The 19,089-nt window shown below is 34.7% G+C and overlaps 1 protein-coding gene across 9 annotated transcripts in view; it reads left to right on the top strand.

Moving 5' to 3' along the window:
• Nucleotides 1-13,990, top strand: part of TSGA10 (testis specific, 10) — a 76,650-nt gene extending 62,660 nt beyond the window's left edge. For 5 of the 9 annotated variants that reach the window (XM_012727480.1, XM_004686155.2, XM_012727479.1 and 2 more), the window contains one exon: nucleotides 8,777-9,325. In XM_012727480.1, the coding sequence (XP_012582934.1) occupies nucleotides 8,777-8,801 (25 nt within the window). In that variant the 3' untranslated portion in view covers nucleotides 8,802-9,325. Of the gene's footprint in view, nucleotides 1-8,776; nucleotides 9,753-13,912 lie in introns of those variants that run through there. The other 4 variants (XM_012727477.1, XM_012727482.1, XM_004686154.2 and 1 more) reach the window with 2 other exon arrangements.
• Nucleotides 13,991-19,089: the final 5,099 nt, after the last annotated feature.

Below are 19,089 nucleotides of genomic sequence, written 5' to 3'. Positions count from 1 at the left end.
AGAGTGCTTTATAGTTTTTGTCATAGAATTTGCACCTTCCTTTGTTAGGTTTACTCCCAGGTATTTCATTCTTTTTGGTACAATTGTAAATAGATTTCTTAAAATTTCTACCTCGGCCCTCCCTGGTGGCGCAGCGGTTAAAGCACTGCACTAAGAGGCTTAAGCCACTTCCGCATGAGTTCGATCCCCGCCTGCCCTGGAGGTGACCACATGGTGTGGCAGACCTCTCCTGACCGCCCGCTGCTCCCCTCAGCAGTGTACTTCATGGATCTGCCTGTTCTGCTCCCCACTCTGTTCCTGGTAAATCCTCTCATCCTCCACACATCTGGCCTGTACCCCAGTTCTGTATGAATAAATAAATCTTAAAAAAAAATTTCTACCTCTTTTGATACATTATTTGCATATAGAAATGAAACTTTTATGTATTAATTTTGTATCCTACCACTTTATTGTATTCATATATAATTTCTAGAAGCTTTTTAGTAGAACTTATATAGTTTCTGTGTGTAATGTGTCAACTATGAATAGTGATAACTTCACTTCTTTTCCAGTTTAGGTTCTTTTTGTTTGTCTTACCTAATTACTTCAGCTAGAAATTCCAATATTAATATATAGTAGACACAAAAATGGACAACTTTGACTTGTTTGTGATCTTAGAGAAAATGCTTCCATTTTTTCTGCACTAGGTATAAGTTCTGTGTGGGTTGGTCATGTGTGGCCTTTATTATGTTGAGATAAATTCTATTTTATTGAGAGTTTTTATTGTAAGTGGCTGTTGCATTTGTCAAGTATTTTTAGGTGTCTATTTAAATGATTATTTTTATTGATCTGGTGAATGACATTGACTGATTTGTATGTGTTGAATCAACCATGTATCCCCAGAATGAAACTTACTTGATCATGGTGGGTGATTTTCATAATATATTTTGGATTTAGTTTGCTCAGATTTTGTTGGGAAATTTTACATAATATTCTTAAAAATATTAATCTATATTTTTCTTTGGGCTGTTCTTGTTTGATTTGGGGATTAGGGTAATGCTGGCTTTATAAACCAGCATTATAAACTTTTGACCTTCTTCAATTTTTTTTTTTTTGAAGCGCTTAAGTAGGATAAATATTAAGTCCTCATTGATTTCATTAGAGAAGACATCTGATCCTATACTTTTGCCCTAAGGAGACTTAGGGCTTATTCAATTTCTTGATTGCCTATTCAATTTCTGCACTTTGATTGGACTATTTAAGTTGTCTGTTTTTTCCTAGTTCAGTCTTGGAAGGTTCTATGATTCTAAAAATTTGTCCATTTACAGAGAGATGTTATAAACCTTTATGGCATCTGTTGTAATTTTACCTTTTTCATTTCTGATTCTTTTGATTTTGGTTTTCTTTCTTCTTTTTATAGTGAGCCAAGCTAAGAGTTGGTAAATTTTGTTTATCTTTTCAAAGATAAACCAGCTCTTCATTTCACTAATCTTTTGAAAATTTTATTTTCTATTTCATTTATTTCCATTCTAATTTTTATTATTCCCGTTCTTCTACTAATTTTTGGTTTTGGTTGCTCTTCTTTTTCTAGTATTTTCAGTTGTAAATTTAAAATTTCTATTTGAGTTTTTTTTAATGTAAACCTGTATTGCTATGTGCTTCCTTTATAATCTTCAGATACATTTTAATTTCTTCTTTAATTTCTTCATTGACCCTAGAGTTTTACAAAGCATTTTTTTTTAAAATCTCCAGATACTTTGATTTATTCTGGGATTACTTTTGTGGTTAATTTTTAGTTTTATACCACTTTTATCAGAGAAGAAGCTTTATATATTCATAAAATTTTTAGACCTTTTAAAAAAGATTATTTATTTATGCATGCAGACTGGGGTATAGGCCAGAGGTGCAGGAATGAGAGGATTCACCTGAGACAGTGAGGAGCAGAACAGGCAGACTGACTGAAATACAGTGCTGAGGGGAGAAGTAGGCAGTTTGGGAGAGGTCTGTCACAGCACGTGGGTCACCTCCCTGGCTGGGGATTGAACTCGTGCTGCATTGGCTGTGATAGCTTTATGGTACTGTGCTTTAAGCCATTGTGCCATCAGGGAAGTCCCAGTTTTATGTCCAGGTGCATGACCAGTCTTAGGAATGTTCCATGTACTTGATGATAATGTATATTAATTTAATTTAGGATAGGCATCTATTTTTGGGCATTTGTGTTGTTTCCATGTCTTTCCAATTGTAAATAAAGCAGCAGTAAACATGGGGGTACAGGTTATCTTTTTGAATCAGTGTTTTTGTGTCTTTGGGGTAGATACCTAGGAGTGGGAAGCTCCATGTTTAGCAGTTTAAGGAAACTCCAAACAGTTTTCCATAGTGGTTTACGCGTTTGCATTCCCACCAGCAGTGCAGGAGAGTCCCTTTTTCTCCACATCCTTGCCAACATTTGTTGTTGCTAGTTGTTTTAAGATGTGCTATTCTCACTGTGTGAGGTGGTATGTCATTGTGGTTTTAATTTGCATCTCCCTTATTATAAGTGATGTTGAACATTTTTTCATATGTTTGTTGGCCATCTGCATTTCCTCTTTGGAGAAGTGTCTTTTTAGCTCTTATGCCCATTTTTTTTTTTTAAAGATTTATTTATTTGTGCATACAGAACTGGGGTACAGGCCAGAGGCTCAGAGGCGGTGAGAGGCTTCACCAGAGACAGAGTGGGGAACAGAACAGGCAGATCGAGGAAGTACACTGCTGAGGGGAGCAGCGGGCGGGTCAGGAGAGGTCTGCCACACCAAGTGGTCACCTCCGGGTCAGGCGAGAATCGAACTCATGCGGAAGCGGCTTTAGATTCTCAATGCTGTGCTTTAACCCGCTGCGCCACCAGGGAGGGCCCTTATGCCCATTTTTTGATGGGGTTGTTTATTTTTGTTGAGTTTTATCAGTTCTATGTATATCTTTGTGATCAGTCCTTTATTGCTAGTTTTGTGTGAGAAGATTTTTTCCCAATCAGTGGGGTGTCTATTTGTTTTTTCTAATGTCTCTTTTGCTGTACAGAAGCTCTTTAACTTGATGTAGCCCATCTACTTATCCTTACCTTCACTATCATTGCATTGGGGGCCGTATCTTCAAAAATGTTACTGAAGTTTATGTTGTGTAGTGTTTCACCCACCTGTGCTTCCAGACATTTTATGGTTTCCGTTCTAATGTCTAGGTCTTTAATCCACTTCAAGTTGATTTTTGTGTATGGTGTGAGGTAGTGATCTAGCTTCATTTTTTTGCATGTAGCTTCCCAGTTTTCCCAGCACCATTTGCTGAACAAAGTTTCTTTGTTCTATTGTATCTTCTTTGCTCCTTTGTCAAAGATTAGCTGCCCATAAACCTGTGGGTTTATATCTGGGTTTTCTATCCAAATCCACTGGTCAATATGTCTGTTCTTGTTCCAGTACCATGCAGTTTTAATTATTATGGATTTGTAGTATAGCTTGAAGTTTGGGATTGTAATGCCTCCATTTTCTTTCTTCTTAGTCATGAGAGTTTTGGCTGTTGTTGTTCCATATGATTCTCATCAATATTTTTTCTATTTCTTTGAAGAATGTCATTGAGACTTTTATTGGGATGGCATTAAATTTGTATATTGCTTTTGGTAGGATGGCCATTTTGATGATGTTAATTCTCCCGATCCATGAGCAGGGGATGTCTTTCTATTTCATAGTGTCTTCTCGTATTTCTTTTAATAGTGTTTTGTAATTTGCTTTGTATAGGTCTTTTACCTCTTTTGTTAGGTTGATTCCCAGGTATTCTTTTTGTTTTAATTGAAAAGGAGATGGTTGTTTTTTTTTTATATCTGCTTCTTCTGATTGGTTGTTTGCATATAGGAAGGCCTCTGACTTTTGTGTGTTGATTTTATAACCTGCTACTTTGGGTAGCTGAAACTTTTTAACCCACTTTTTCATTTAATACCTTTTGATACCAGGCACTGAAAAGATGCTCATATACAGAAAGAATATTCAGTACAAAAAAGCTGGCTTTTTAAAAAAGGTGTTTAAAATTAAAATAACAATGACTTATTACATTGTATATTATTTGGGGGTATAACTAGCACCTCTTCAAATGTATGTTACAACTCCACTCCCCTCAGTTAAAATACCTATTGTGTTGTCTCTTGGTCATTTATTAAAAAGTGTTTCAAGTCTCTTTCTGAACCCTCTATTCTATTCCATTGGGTCTATTTATGTGCCAGTCCATACTGTTTTAATGGTAGAAACTTGGTAATCTTTTACGGTTTTAGGGCTAGTCTGAAGGTTTGCTGGTAAATTGGCTCTCCAAAGAAGGGGAGGAAGAAGTCCTGATTTGTAGCACTTGCCAATTTCTTGATATAAATAGTCCCACTGTGGCCAATTTCAAGCTACCAGTGCTTTAACCACGAGCTCTCAAAATTTGAGCAAATTCTCAGTCTTTTTCTTCAAAGTAATTTTGTTATAAAATTGATACGGAAAAAAATCCCAGTCAATGTTGAATGAATGGCATTATTCAAGGATCTGGTTTCATTATAAGTCATTTTTGCTTATAGTGGCAGCTTCCAAGATGTTAAATGAGGATTTACTGTAGTTACAATCAACTGACCAGCTCTAGCATACTAGTGGGCTACTACTACCAAAGTATACTTCCTTTAAGTATTTATGTACATTTTATTGTGAGTTTATTTTTCATATGAACTGTAGGGTTAACTTCTCTAGCCCCAATAAGAAAAACGCATTAGAATTATGTTCACACTGATTTATAAATTAACATGGGAAGAACTGACATTTTAATAATATTGAGACATCCTGACCAAGAAATATCTATTTATTAAAATTTACTTTTTGTCTTTCTGAAATGTTTTGTAGTTTAATTTCTTTTTTAAAAGATTTATTTATTTATGCATATAAGAAGTGGGGTATAGGCCAGAGGTGCCAGAGGGAATGTGTGTAAAGATTCACCAGAGACAGAGTGGGAAGCAGAACAGGCAGATGGACTGAATACACTGCTGAGGGGAGCAGTGGGAGAGACAGAAGAGGTCTGCTGTGCCATGTGGGTGAGGTACCTGGCCAGGGCTCAAACTTATGCTGCAGTGGCTGTGGATAGCTTCATAGTGCTATGCTTTAATACCCTTGTGCTACCAGGGAGGCCCCTGTTTGTAGTTTTCTTTATGTAGGTTTTAGAGCATTCCTTACGTATCCCAATTATTTTATCCTTTCTGTTGCTATTATAACTAGATTGTCCCTCCTATGATTATATCCTCAAAACTGCTGTTTCTGCATATTAATTTTCTATCTTGTTACCTGTTTATATTTATTTTAGCATTTCATTAATTTTTGTCATTGAGTCTTTATGACTATTCTCTCATTCATTTACAAAAGAGATCACTTTATCTTATCTCCTGTTTATTTTTCTCCTTTTTCATTATTTTATATAAAAAAGCTATAGATTTTTGTGTATTGATTTTGTAACATGTCATTTTTCTGTATTTGTTTACTGTGTCTAAAAACATTTTGATTTATATACAGGATAGAATGATCTATATATATCTGTGAGAATTATTTGGTCTGTCCCTTCATTTAAAGCTGTTGTTTCCTTATTTATATTTTGTCTTGTTAACCTGTCCATTGTTGTAAAAGAATAGTAAAGTTCCCTCATTTCATTATATTGTTATCAATACTTCCTGAAATTTTGTTCTTAGTTTTCCTATGTGTTTTGGTGCTCCCTGATTTTGTACATATACATTTATTATTTTTATGTCTATTTGTTGTATTAGACAATTAATCAACATTTTCTTTTTTAATTGAAAGTCTATTTTAGCAGATATGATTATAACTGATCCATATTTTTAAAATTGTCATTTGCTTGTATAATTGTCTTCCAGCCTTTAACACTAAGTTTATGATTATCTTTGTTGGTAAGGCAAGTTTCTTGTAAGCAACTACTCTACAACTTTTGACTAGTGAGTTTAGACTATTTACGCTTAAGCTGATTATTGAGACATAAGTGCTCATTGCCGTTTTGTTTTGGTTTGTCTTGCCTTTTTTTTTCTTGAGGGCTTCCCATTATTTTTTTATTTATTTCCATTTATGTTGTTTTACATGTTACTTTTATTATATTTTTGTTTGAAGATTCTATTGAGGTTAGTATATGTGACTACTCATGTTATCTGTTGGATGATCTTTCTCTGACTCTTTCTGATTGGCCACAATTGTTGCTTTCCCTCTCTTCCTCCATGGTAAATTGCTTTCCCTCTCTTCCTCCATGGTAAATGGCTTAGTTGTCTGTGACTTTGTCATTCTCTTCTTATAGAATCCCTATGATAAGGGTGTTATTACTCTTTAAGATATCCCAGAGGGCTCCAATGCTATTTTCATTTTTAAAATTCTTATTCCTCTGTATTGTTCTCCAACATTGTATTTTCAAGCTCGTTAATTCTCTCCATTGCTTTTGTTTGTTTGCTCTGGAAGCCCTCAATTATAATTTTTAAATCAGCTATAGTGTGTTTCTTAGTTCTATTATCTTCTTATTTTTCTTATCTTCATTCTGTTGTTGTTTTATACCTTTATTTTCTTTTGAGTTCCATAAGCACTTCCAGAACTGTTGCCCTGAACTCCCCATCTGTCATGCTCTACAGCTCTACTGAGTCAGGGCTCTATTTAGGGTTTTTTTTTTTCCTCTCTGACGTTTGTGATATGTTCGTCTCCTCATTTTTAACTGTTTAATGGTATTTTTTTAAAAGATTTATTTATTTATTCATACAGAACTGGGGTACAGGCCAGATATGCGGAGGGTGAGAGGATCCACCAGATACAGAGCGGGAAGCAGAACAGGCAGATCGATGAAGTACACTGCTGAGGGGAGCAGCGGGCGGGTCAGGAGAGGTCTGCCAAGCCATGTGGTCACCTCCGGGACAGGCGGGGATCGAACTCATGCGGAAGTGGCCTCAGTTTCTCAGTGCAGTGCTTTAACCCGCTGCGCCACCAGGGAGGGCCATTTAATGGCATTTTTATAGGGTTAGATTTTCAGAATGTTGTCTTTGCACCTGTTGAAGTAATTTAACAATTAGAAATGGCAAAAGGAAATAAGTATAAAAGAGGACTCGAGCAGAAGAGCACCACATGATTGCCTGCAATAGATTCAGGGCTTACACTTTCTAGTAGGCTGTGGGTGCCAGAATTGTGTGGTGGGGATCCACCATGTTCCCTTCCTGAAGACCAGCGCCTTGACTTTATTGTCTCTTATGATTTGAGTCTACTCCCACTCTAGGCTCTTTTTAAGCATTAGAGGTAGTACTGGGCACAGATTGTAGTTGAAATGGAATTACAGATTGGGAGTTATTCTCTTTTAATTCCTGCACAGAGTCTATTCTTGGGATGTGTGCTGGTACTTTGTTCAAGCATTTCTTTCTTTCTTTTTTAATCCTTTGGATGGGAAGTGGCGGGTGTTTTGGATGTCTCAGTCTGGGCTTTGGGTAGTATCCTTTTCTATAAGGAAACCCTGGTGCCCTGACCTGATTCAGGCTACAGCTGCTCTATATTAAGAACCTCAGGGGCAAGTCAATAGCCAGTAGTCTCCAACAATGAATAGCCCTACTTACCTCCTACTTATACTTCTTCTATCCAGTGCTGTGTTATGTCCCAGGAGCTCTGATGTTGATATGTGCTCAAATCATTAGCTGTATGGGGCTTGGTATAGCAGCCACTCCTCCCTCTTGTGGGTTGTGTTCTCTTATCATTCAAAACATTAAAAGATTTTCTTACTGCTTTCATCCAATCTGATACTTCTAGTTTGTGCCATTGTTCTCTCAAGGTTTTTACGATTTAGTTGAGAGGAGATGAGTACAGCATCTTCAGTCTACTACCATCTTGCCAGGCTCCTATTTTCTTATGTCACCATTTGGCTATAAATCTTTATCTATCTATTTTGAGTCACTGTATTTTAAGTATGTCTCTTGTATATAGTTTGGGTTTTGCTTTACGAGCAGTTTTAAAATTCTTTTTTATTTAAATATATTAACTAAACTCCATGTTGTTGTTGATATTCCTTCTAACTACTGATTAGTATCCCACTGTAGGGACATACCACAGTTTTGTTTTATTTGTATTTAGAAATGATTATAGTTTCATGTCTGCTTACAAAAATAACCTAACAGCCCCACATATCCTTTATCAGCTTCTTCAATTGCAGCATCATAGAAACCAGGACATTGATGTTGTTATAATACAAATTTATTGATTTATAGGACTTCCCCTTGTTTTACACATTCACGCATGTGTGTGTGTACGTGCTTACAACTTTTTTTTTACATACCACATATACACTACTACCACCACCACCAAGACACTAAATTCTTTCATCAACACCAAGCAACTCCCCTCCTCAATATACCACTTTATAGACATACTCCTTACCTTTATCCCTCTCCTCTGGCAAACACTAATTTTTTTCTCCATCTCTATAATTTTGTTACATTGAAAATCACAAACATTATGTATGCTCTTGAGATTAATTTCATTCATCACAGTTGTTGCATCTATCATTTATCTAAGTTGTTGCATATATCAAGTTATATATCAATATTTTGCCCCTTTTTACTGAATATTATTCCATAATATAGATGTATTAGTTTGTGAAAATTGAATGAAAAAATACATTAGATCTGTTTGCTTTCACAGAAGCTGAAAAAAAAAAAACCAAACTAATGCTAGCATACATTTTTGTACATATTGAAATTGTTGAGTAAAAAATATTAATCTGTATAATTTTTTCTCTCTCTTAGGAACCTTTGCTATAGAGATTTCTGACACACAAAATGGTTCTTCACATCCTTGGGAAAAGTCAAGGTTACAAACTGATTTTTTTTTTGCTATATGATTGCATTTATCTTTTGAATGCTTGACAATGTTAAATGTTTTTATTCACTGTGTGCCTCTGAATCTCTGTTGTCATGTGCCATGTTGCAGTGATCTGAGATGACGTATAAAAACAAAACGAATATGGCTCTTTTCTATCCATACAGTAATAGTGAGTGTAAAATCCGCTTACTTCACTATTGAACACTGTTATGTTAACTATCCGGAGTAAATAAAGAAGCTTATAAAAAAGAGGGAAAAGTGTTTTTACAAAACTGATTTTCTTTCCTTTCTTGGTATCTCAAATAATTGGTTGGTTAAATTTTTTCTTTGTGACTTATACTTTCATGACTGGAGAAGTTGTGTCAAAATAGGCACAGTTTACCAGTACTGGTCTGGTACCCAATATTCCATTTTGGAACTAACCTGACCTAAGTTCCAGACTGTAATCTGACATCAAAACAGCAGATAGTAGGTGTGTGTTTGGATTTTTAAATTCATAGTATTGTACCACTAATTAACATACATTTTCTACAATTGTGTTTACCCTACTATTTAGAAAGGTAGGTGATGCATGCTATATCTGTCCTATATCTGTCAAGAATGTAAGATTTTAAAAAATCTGTATTTTTAATAAGTTTTCTTTAAAACATTAAAGTACTACAATCAATTTAATTGCCATTTTATTTATTTATTTTGCCTGTGGTAGCTGTCTGTAATGCAGAGTAACAAGTTTAGTAATGTTTTCTTATTTTCCCTAAAAAGCCTCTTAAATAGCTTATCTTTTCTGTCCATAGGCTGATTTAATGTTGATATTAGAGTCTGAAAACTATTGTATTTTATGGATTAAGTCATTTGTATTTTTTCCATTTTAATAAAAAATAAGTCCTGTCATTAATAGTATCATATGATTTAGACAATTTCTCATTTTACATAGTCACTATTTAGTATTAACTACAGTAAGGTAGACTAGTACTCTGACTTAGGTTTTATTTTTATCATTAGCACTTTGCCATTTTACTATAAATTTATATTATATATATATATATACACTTTAGTTTGATTTTTAAAAGTCTTTGGGCTTACTCCTCTAGTTTAAGCCATTAGATTTGTTTTAAAGACAATAACTTTAAAGATACCCTTTCTAAGCATTTTAGAGAATATATATACAAAAAATTTTTACTGATATTAAATAATATACTGATAGATACACAATATGTTACCTTTGCTAGGTAATGCAATGATCTAAGCACTAGGCAACTGCAATATTAATTTTAGTCTGTCTCCTTCCTAGAAGAGTTGACAAGGAGCTGAGCATCACTTGTCATATATTCTTAACATGTGTGGTGTGTGGCAGGGAGTATGTGGAGAGAGGGTCATGAGAGAAGGGGAAATAAAGCATGTAAGAAAATGTTCCCATACTTTGAGTAAAAGTTTATTTACTTGTGTCATTAATTAGAGAATATTTAAAAAGAAAATTATGTGGTAAGTATAAAGGACCCACATTATCCAAAGATAGAGAACCCTCAACTGTATTTTATGTTAAAACAAAGAAAAAAAATTTCTTATGGTGATATTTGTGAAGTTATTTTTAAAAATTAGATTCTAGTTGTTTGACATAACTATATAATAACCTATTGATAGGGCAGAGACTGCTCACTGCAATATATGATAACACAATACACAGTCTATAAAACATCTTTCTTTGATGCCAAAGAAATCTTCTGAAAAAAAGAGTTCTCAGCTTTGGAGTATAATTTTCAATACCAAACATGGACCCTTGCTGAAGTGAGGGAGGGTATTTTGAAAGAGAACTTGTTAGTTCTCTGAGTTAAGTATCTCTTAGGCACTGACTCTTCATACACCTAAACTCAATTCAATGATGTCTCCTTGCATCCTCTGTCCTTTTTTCAACATAGAGTGTCACTACCCACTATATCAGACACCTGAACATTGTGTCCAGCTGCCAGTCCTGGTCACTACTTCCCCTTCTAATTTCACACGCTCAGTAAAATAAATGTTACTTCCTACTGTACAATTTTGCTGAAAGAAATTAAAAAGGACCTATGTCTCATGTTCATGGATTAAGAGACCTCATACTGTTAGGATGGCAATAGTTTCCAAAACCATCTTCAGATTAAACATAATCCTTGTAGAAATCGTGTGGAGTTTGCTCCTTTATCTATTAGAAGTGGGAAATGCAATCTGCAAATTCACATGGAATTGCTAAGAACTTAGAATAGTCCAAGCAGCCTTGAAACAGAACAAACATTTTCTAACCTCAAAACTTAATATAAAATTATAGTAATTGAAATAATATAGCATTAGCACAAGAGTAGACAAGTGGATGAAAGGAATAGAACTGAGTCCAAAAATAAACATATATCTCTATGACCAATTGATTTTTAACAAGGGTACTAGGACCACTATATGGTGAAGGAATAGTCTTTTAACAAATTTTACTTGAACAACTGGATAACCATATGTAAAAGAATGAATTTGGACTCTTACCACATTCAAAAATTAAGTGGCAAAATGGTCAAAATGGATCATATACCTTAATTTGGGTGCTAAAACTATAAAACTTTTTGTAAAAACAAGAGTTCATGACATTGGAAACAGAGTTTATGATGGTTTATTAAATATTAGTTAAATAATGAGTGACAAAGTAGATAAATAGCACTTCACTGGAATTTGAAACTTTATGCATCCAACTATGCTTATCAAGAAAGTGAAAGAATCTAATTAATAGAATATATATTGCAAATCATATATCTAATAAAAGTGTAGCATCAGAAATATATAAAGAAGTTTTACAATCCAAAACTAAAACTCAACTCAAAAATGGGCAAAGACCTTCAGTAGAAAATATACAAATGGTCAATAAGCACATAAAAAATAGTCCATTTCATTTATCATTAGGGAAATGGAAATCAAAACAATATTCACATGTCCCTTCACATGTACTAAGGTGAACATAATTAGGAAGTAGTGGCAATGAGGATATAGAAAAATTGGACATTATTGGTGGACATGTAAAATGGTATAGCTACTGTGGAACACAGTTTGGCATCTTCAATAAGTTAAACATAAAATTATCCTATGACCTAGTGGTTCAAGTCCTAAGTATATTCCCTTAAAAACTGAAAACAGGCCCTCCCTGGTGGTGCAGCGGGTTAAAGCACAGCACAAAGAAGCTTAAGCCACTTCCGCATGAGTTCGATCCCGCCTGCCCCGGAGGAGATCCATAAGGCGAGGCAGACGTCTCCTGACCCGTCCGCTGCTCCCCTCAGCAGTGTACTTTGTCGATCTGCCTGTTCTGTTCCCCACTCTGTCTCTGGTGAATCCTCTCACCCTCCGCATCTCTGGCTTGTACCCCAGTTCAGTATGGATAAATAATAAATCTTAAAAAAAAAAAAAAGGAACAAAAAGTCTAAAGAGATATAGAATTCATTAAAATCATTCTGTTGGCATAATTTCCCTAACTCCATCTGTGTTGCCACTAATGTGTGTGTGTGGTTTTTTTTTTTTTTTTTGATAGTTGAATAGCATTCCATTTTGTGTGTATATATATATATATATATATATATATATATATACCACAACTTCCAGATTCAATCATCTGTGTCTTGGCACTTAGGTTGCTCATAGATTGACTGTTTTAAATAGTGCTACAATGAACATGGGAGTGAATGTTTTGTTAGAATTAGTGTTTTTTGTTCTTCAGATAGATCTCTAGGAGTAGAATCACTGGAACATATGGTAGATCTACTTGTTAGTATTTTGAGAAACCTTTATACTATTTGTAGTAGGAGCTGGACCAGTCTTCATTCCCACCTATAATATACAAGAGTTTTGTTTTTTTTTTTCCTTCAGGTGCTCATCAACATTTGTTGTTCTTGATCTATTTGATATAGACCTTTCTCACAGGTATAATGTAGTATCTCATTGTGTGTTGGTTTGAATTTCTCTGATGATAGTGATGATGAACATATCTCCATGTGCCTTTTGGCCATCTATATGTCTTCTTCAGAGAAGTATCTATTTAGCTTTCTACCCACTTTTTAATTGGGTTATTTCTTTTTGTTGTTGAGTTGTAAAAGTTCTTTATAAATCTTGGATATTTACCTCTTGTCAGATATATAATGGTCAAATATTTTCTCCATTCTGGAGGGCTTTCTTGTTTAAATGATAGTTCCTTTCATTGTGCAAAAGTCTTTTATTTTATGTAACTCTTTGTTTTTTGCTTTTGTTTCACTTACCATTAGAGTCAAGGACCCAAAGACATCATGGAAGCCAGTGTCTCAGAGTATTTTGCTTGCTTCAGGCCTTATAAGCAAAATCCATTTTGAGTTAATTTTTGTGCATGGTATGAGATAGTAATTTAGTTTCATTCTTTTGCATGTGACTGGTTTTCCCATTACTATTTGTTAAAAAAAAAACTCTCCTTTTTTTTGATTCTTTTTTCATAGATTGTTTATTTCTTGGCTCTCAGTAGTGTTCTGTATTTTTTATAGTTTTGTGGTATACCTTGAAGTCTAAGAGTGTGATTCTTTCATTGATTTTTTTTGGTCAATATTGTTTGGTTACTTGGGACCTTTTGTGGTTCCATATAAATTTCAAGGATTTTATTTTACTTCTGTGAGGTGTTCCACTGAAATTTTGATAGGGATTGCATTGAATCTGTATATTGCTTTGAGTAGGATGGGCATTTTAACGTTAACTTCTAATTTATGAGCAAGGAATAGTTTTCCATTTTTTGTGTCTTCTATTTCTTAATGTCTTAAAGTTTTTATTGTACAGGACTTTCAGATTTTTTTTCTACATATAAGACTTGTATACAAACCATGGTTCATCGAAGCTTTATTTGTAGCAGCCCTGTGCTGATAATACAAATGTCCCTCAACAAATAAACAATTGAGTAATACTCAACAAAAAAGAAGGAACTATTGATATATGAGTAACTATGCTAAAAGTCTACCCATATGATTTTATAACTAGGGTGTGTTTCACAGTAACCTGATGATGCGTTCATTTCTGCTTAATGAGTCTTCCATTTCCAGGTGCCACACCTTCCTGGATGGTCCAAGATGAGGAGTGCAACTCTAAGAATCAACTAATAGGACTCATCCAAGAAGAATTCCCACTTATCTCACCTAATAAAGTTTATTTTTCAAAATGTACAGTGTTGAGACCTGTTTATGCATCTTCACCTGTGGCTCAGGAATCTTCACCTTAGATGTTTCTGGTGTACATTACTTGAGTTATTTGTTTTGAAACCAGTTTAATAAGTTCCTTACTAAGGAGCTCCTGAAGGGCTGCCCCGGCCAGGGAACAATGAACCTTTAGCCTCTAAGAAAACAATAGTTGGGATTATAAGCTTATAATTGGGAACTTCCTTACAGAGTTGTCATACATTGCACTGACAAACAAGACTATGTTTTGAGCTTTTTCTGACCTTCGCTTTTGGACACTTCTTTTTTGGCTTTACCATCAGATTTGTTAATTGGGCCTTTCCAACAGCTATCTTCTCATGGTACTTGGTGACACCTCAAAACTTGAAGAGCAGCAGCTATTACAGATGCCATACAAAAAGGAAGTTCCTTTAAATTTATTCATAGGTATTTAAATTCATTTGGATGCAGTTGTAAATGGGGTTGTTTTCTTGATTTCTTTAAGTTTGTTGTTTGCATGTAGGAATGCAACTGATTTTTATATAATGATTTTTCAGCTTGCCACTTTACTGATTTACTATTTTTACTAAAATAAAATTTTTACTAAAATAAAAATTTTTGGTGGCACCTTTGGAATTTACCAGGTCACCTGCAAATAGCAGTAGTTTTATTTCCATTTTCCAATTTGGATTTCTTTTAAGTCTTTCCTCTTGCCTATAAATTTAGCTAGTATGCCCTATACTACATTGAATTCTAGTGGTGAAAGTGGACATCTTTGTCTTCTAATAGGGGTAATCAAGTACTTGAATCAATGCCTATAAAACCCAGGATTAACTCCTTTTCCTAATAGTAGTTTTGAAAAAGGGTAAAAGAACTTGTTTTATCATGGCTTAAATTAATTACAATTTTACAATCCTGGGCTACTACAGAAGAATTTTTGAGTTGTTTCCTGTCTGACTATGTTCCTCAGATCTGCCTTTAACTCTTGTGAACCCAGCAGTCTGTTTTTCCTGAAGAAATGATTATATAATAATTACATAGTCATACTAAGCTTATACATTTTCCTCCAGTTATATTTATTGAAGTAAAGTTGGTTTAGAAGCTATAAATTCAAATATATGCTTTTATACTTTGTCACCACCAAAGCCCATGCTCCACTGGACTCCCTCCATCCAATACTCCCACCCCAGTACACTTCCTTTATGGGTGTGATATTAAAACTTAGAGAGGGTAGGGAATGATATGCATTTTCACAAAGCTATTACATACTAGGCAACTGTCTGTAAACATAGGAATAGAAAAGACAAGATACCAATTCATTTGCAGAACAAGGCTCTAGCCTTTGATGTATAGCTTTTAAATTATCTGAAAACAGGCTCATCTTCAAATGCCATCTTCTGAATAGACCAAGGAGAATAAGTAATTTTGGCTTCTAAACTCACTAGCTACATGTACTTTGCCAAGTCTTCTCTGAGTTTCCTAATTCCTGAAATGGGAATACTTATCTCATAGGTGTATTGTGAATATGAAGTAGGAACATGTGCATGCCATCAAAACCTGCTGTGAGTCCATATAAATATGGACTTGGCATTACAATGGGAACTCACAAGACCCACACCTCACATCTCCCCTCATTCTCTATACGTTGTGCTTATTGTCAGCAGTTGTACATTTGATAGGATTTTTTTCTTCAGGATTTAAAAAATAATGCATATTCCTATTAAATGAAGATAGAGGTAGGAAAACATCAATGAATACTTGCCATTCACATCCTTGAAGGTATTAGTTTACTAAAGTGCAAGTTTATTTGTTGTGGCTTATGTATTGGATGCATTTGAATCAGGGCAACAGGAAAGGATAAATGGGGCCTTTGTAGAAAAAGCAGGTCTAGGGCATCTGCAGAATATGTCCTTGAGCTGCAAGAGGACTCTCGATGCACCAAAAAATCAAGCTTTACCTACTTCATCAGTTAGTACAGGGTCGGCATCCCCTATGCAGTTTTGTATAGAGTTACCATAGAAATACCTAGATCAATTACTAGGTAACTAGAAATAAAAACATAGTTGATAAAAAACTTTAATATTTATGAAACAAATTTATTATATCCACACATTTGTTTTCCTTGTTTAGAACAGGAAGAGGTCATGGAGAGGGTCAGTGAAATGATTAACTGCCGTTTAGAGAGTTAACTTGTCAGTAGATGCCATTCCATTTCTTTTAAGGAAATCTCTGACTCTACCTAAGTCTTCATTGGCGCAGATAATCAGTGGATATATCATTCCACTTTCTTATTTTCCATGGAAACAATAAAAAAATTATTCCTCATCCTACTTTAACTCCAAACCCTATTTTTAGTGGCACCATTTGCTATGGAAACATTCACTTAGTTCTTTCACCTTAATGTCATATCATTTCACTGACAGAGACAAGGAAGAGCTGTTCCAGCAGTTTTCAGAAGAGGGTATGTATTTTGGGTACCAAACAACTGCCTCATGAACATATTTTCATACATAACTCAGGCAAAAATAAAAAATTGCCAGAATATAACTGCCAGTGACACTTATAAAATCTTTCTGTAATTAAAAACCCACATTTCCCTTTTCGTGTCTGCTTATTCATATTTTATTCTTATTTGTAATCTATCAAATGAGTTAGATGGTATATTCCTTCCTAATGAAAAGGAATATTGCTAACTTATTCTATTACAAATATAAGTTTTCCATCAAAATTTCCCTGGTAATTACCAAGTACTCAGGAAGCACAGAATCGTGAGAGGTGGGCAGATGCTTAACTAGAAGCAGGTGTGAGGTGTAGCTCAGTCATCATTGTGTAACCTTGGGCTGGTCACTTTCTACAGCTTCTCCTCTGCCCCCAAATAAAACTGAAGAGCATGATCTCCAAGAATCTGGACAGATTAGACCTTCCAAATCTGGATTCCAGTCACGTAATACATCGTGTTAGGGAGGCAAGACAAGCTCCAGGAAGCTTCATCTAAATGAAAATCGTGAACTGCATTGGGTACTCAGAAACACAGCAGTGTGTTCATTGGCAGAGATTATCACTCTTATTCAGTGCCTTACATTTATACTCCCACATTTGTTCTCCTTGCTTCTAAATTAGTCAGTATAAAGACTTCTAAAAGATTAGCTTGTTTAAAACCACATTTGCAGAAGGATCTATGTGGGCCAGCACATAAATCAGATACATGCTTATTTTATCTTTCTGCCCAAAAGAAAAGTAGTGGTTTAGACTTTTTCTTTATAAGCATAATTATTGCTCTTATTTAAAATACTAATCCATATAAACACAAAATTGGGCATAATTATGGGCGTGTTCCAAAATAATCTCCCAGATTCATCTCTAATCCAGAAAGTTGATACCTTTGGACAAGCAAATACTTGTTAGGTTAGAGTAAAGGTTAAGTATGAATGTGTAGAGTTTATGGAAAATAACATTATTAATATTAAAAATAAACAAAATGATTTTTTAAATGGCACAATAAAAAGGACACACTTGTTTAAAGAGGGAAGAATTAAAAATAAACCATAAAATTGGGCATGTTAAAACTGAAAGCATTTTTGAGTTGCCAGAAAGAAGTGTTATGGACAAACTGCTGATAGGTATTTACATGGCTGCCCAAGCATGCAAAATTTCAGATTGTCAGTGTTTGGAATTTGTCAAAAAACAAAATCAGGTGGTGTGTGCTTGTGGGGTGCCTCCAGAAGTCCTAGGTATGTCTTTTGAAACCCATTAGAGTAGTTTGAATGATAACCACCAATTAAAATATTAACTCTATTCAGCTAGCATTCAGGCAAGGTGTGTCTAAATAAGGCCTCTGTTTCAGCCTTTACCAGTGAAAGAGATAGAAAAATAGAGTTTGCAGCAATAAAAGAAGAGAATTATAAAATAAATTCTCTGTCAGTTATCTATTTTAAGAGTAGTAAAAACTAGAACCTTAGTGCCTAAACACAAAGCAAATTATCTTATAGTTCTGGAGGTCAGAAGTCTGATACATATCTCATCTAGAATGAAAGTATTGGCAGAATTATTCCTTCTGAATTAATTAAGGAGGAGAATTCATAGCATAACCTTTTTGAGTTTCTATAGGAAGCCAATTGTCCTTGGCTTGTAGCTGCTCCCTCCACCTTCAAAGTCAACAAAACTGAGTGAGTCCTTTTTTCATGCTGCCATCTCTGGGTCTCTTTCTTCGTTCTTTAAGTGCTCTTATGATTACATTGGGCCCACCCAGACAGTGCAGGAAAATCACCCTATTTTAACATCATCTGATTAGCAACACATTTACATTAATTTTCTCTGAGAAAAAGCAGCAAAGTCATCTTTTCAGAAGAGAGAACAATGGGGACCAGGAACATTTGGTACATGAGAGTAGTTAGGGCTCTGGTTGCAGTGGGAGAGAAAACTGCCCAGGGACAAATGAGAGCATCATCCAGTTATGCCATTCAGAGCTTTGAATCTTAGAAGTCTCCTAATTATAAATGTCGATAAATTATGTATACAAATAATTGTCAAATAATTTTGTACAATACCTTCAAATTGAAACCACTGCAATAGAGAAATGCTAAAATAAGTCATGATTATCCACATAAAAACTATTAGTTATAAAGATTTATATTTATGGAGACTTGAATATTACAGGGGTAGATTCTTTTATAGTGTAGTTGTAAAAATCAAGTCACAAGTTTCTGTATCTGGCTTAATCTCAGCTATGTCATTTGCATTTGGAGGTTAACTCCAATGCATCTTATAAAAGAAAGACTGAAAGAAAAAAAAGCAGTAAAATGGCAACAGTGATTATTTTAGGGCTACCATGACTAGATAGGATATCTATTCTTATCTACTGTCCCATTTATTTTTCTAGCACGTCTAAGGGCAGAAATGAAGTTAGAAAATATACATTTTTGTGGTTTTAGTGTTCAAGTTTCTGTGATTTTTTTTTTTTTCAGCATGGAAAGGCCTGGGGCTGTAGGAGGAGCTTGATACGGAAAAGAGGAGATTGATGCTGAAATGAGAAGTCACCAATTAGAAGATATTTGCTTATAGCCTCC

Source organism: Condylura cristata, unplaced genomic scaffold (assembly GCF_000260355.1).
Source record: "Condylura cristata isolate star-nosed mole 26May11 unplaced genomic scaffold, ConCri1.0 scaffold00020, whole genome shotgun sequence".
Taxonomy (NCBI): domain Eukaryota; kingdom Metazoa; phylum Chordata; class Mammalia; order Eulipotyphla; family Talpidae; genus Condylura; species Condylura cristata.
Note: the sequence above shows the minus strand (reverse complement) of the source record. Positions and strands in the feature narration are given on the sequence as shown.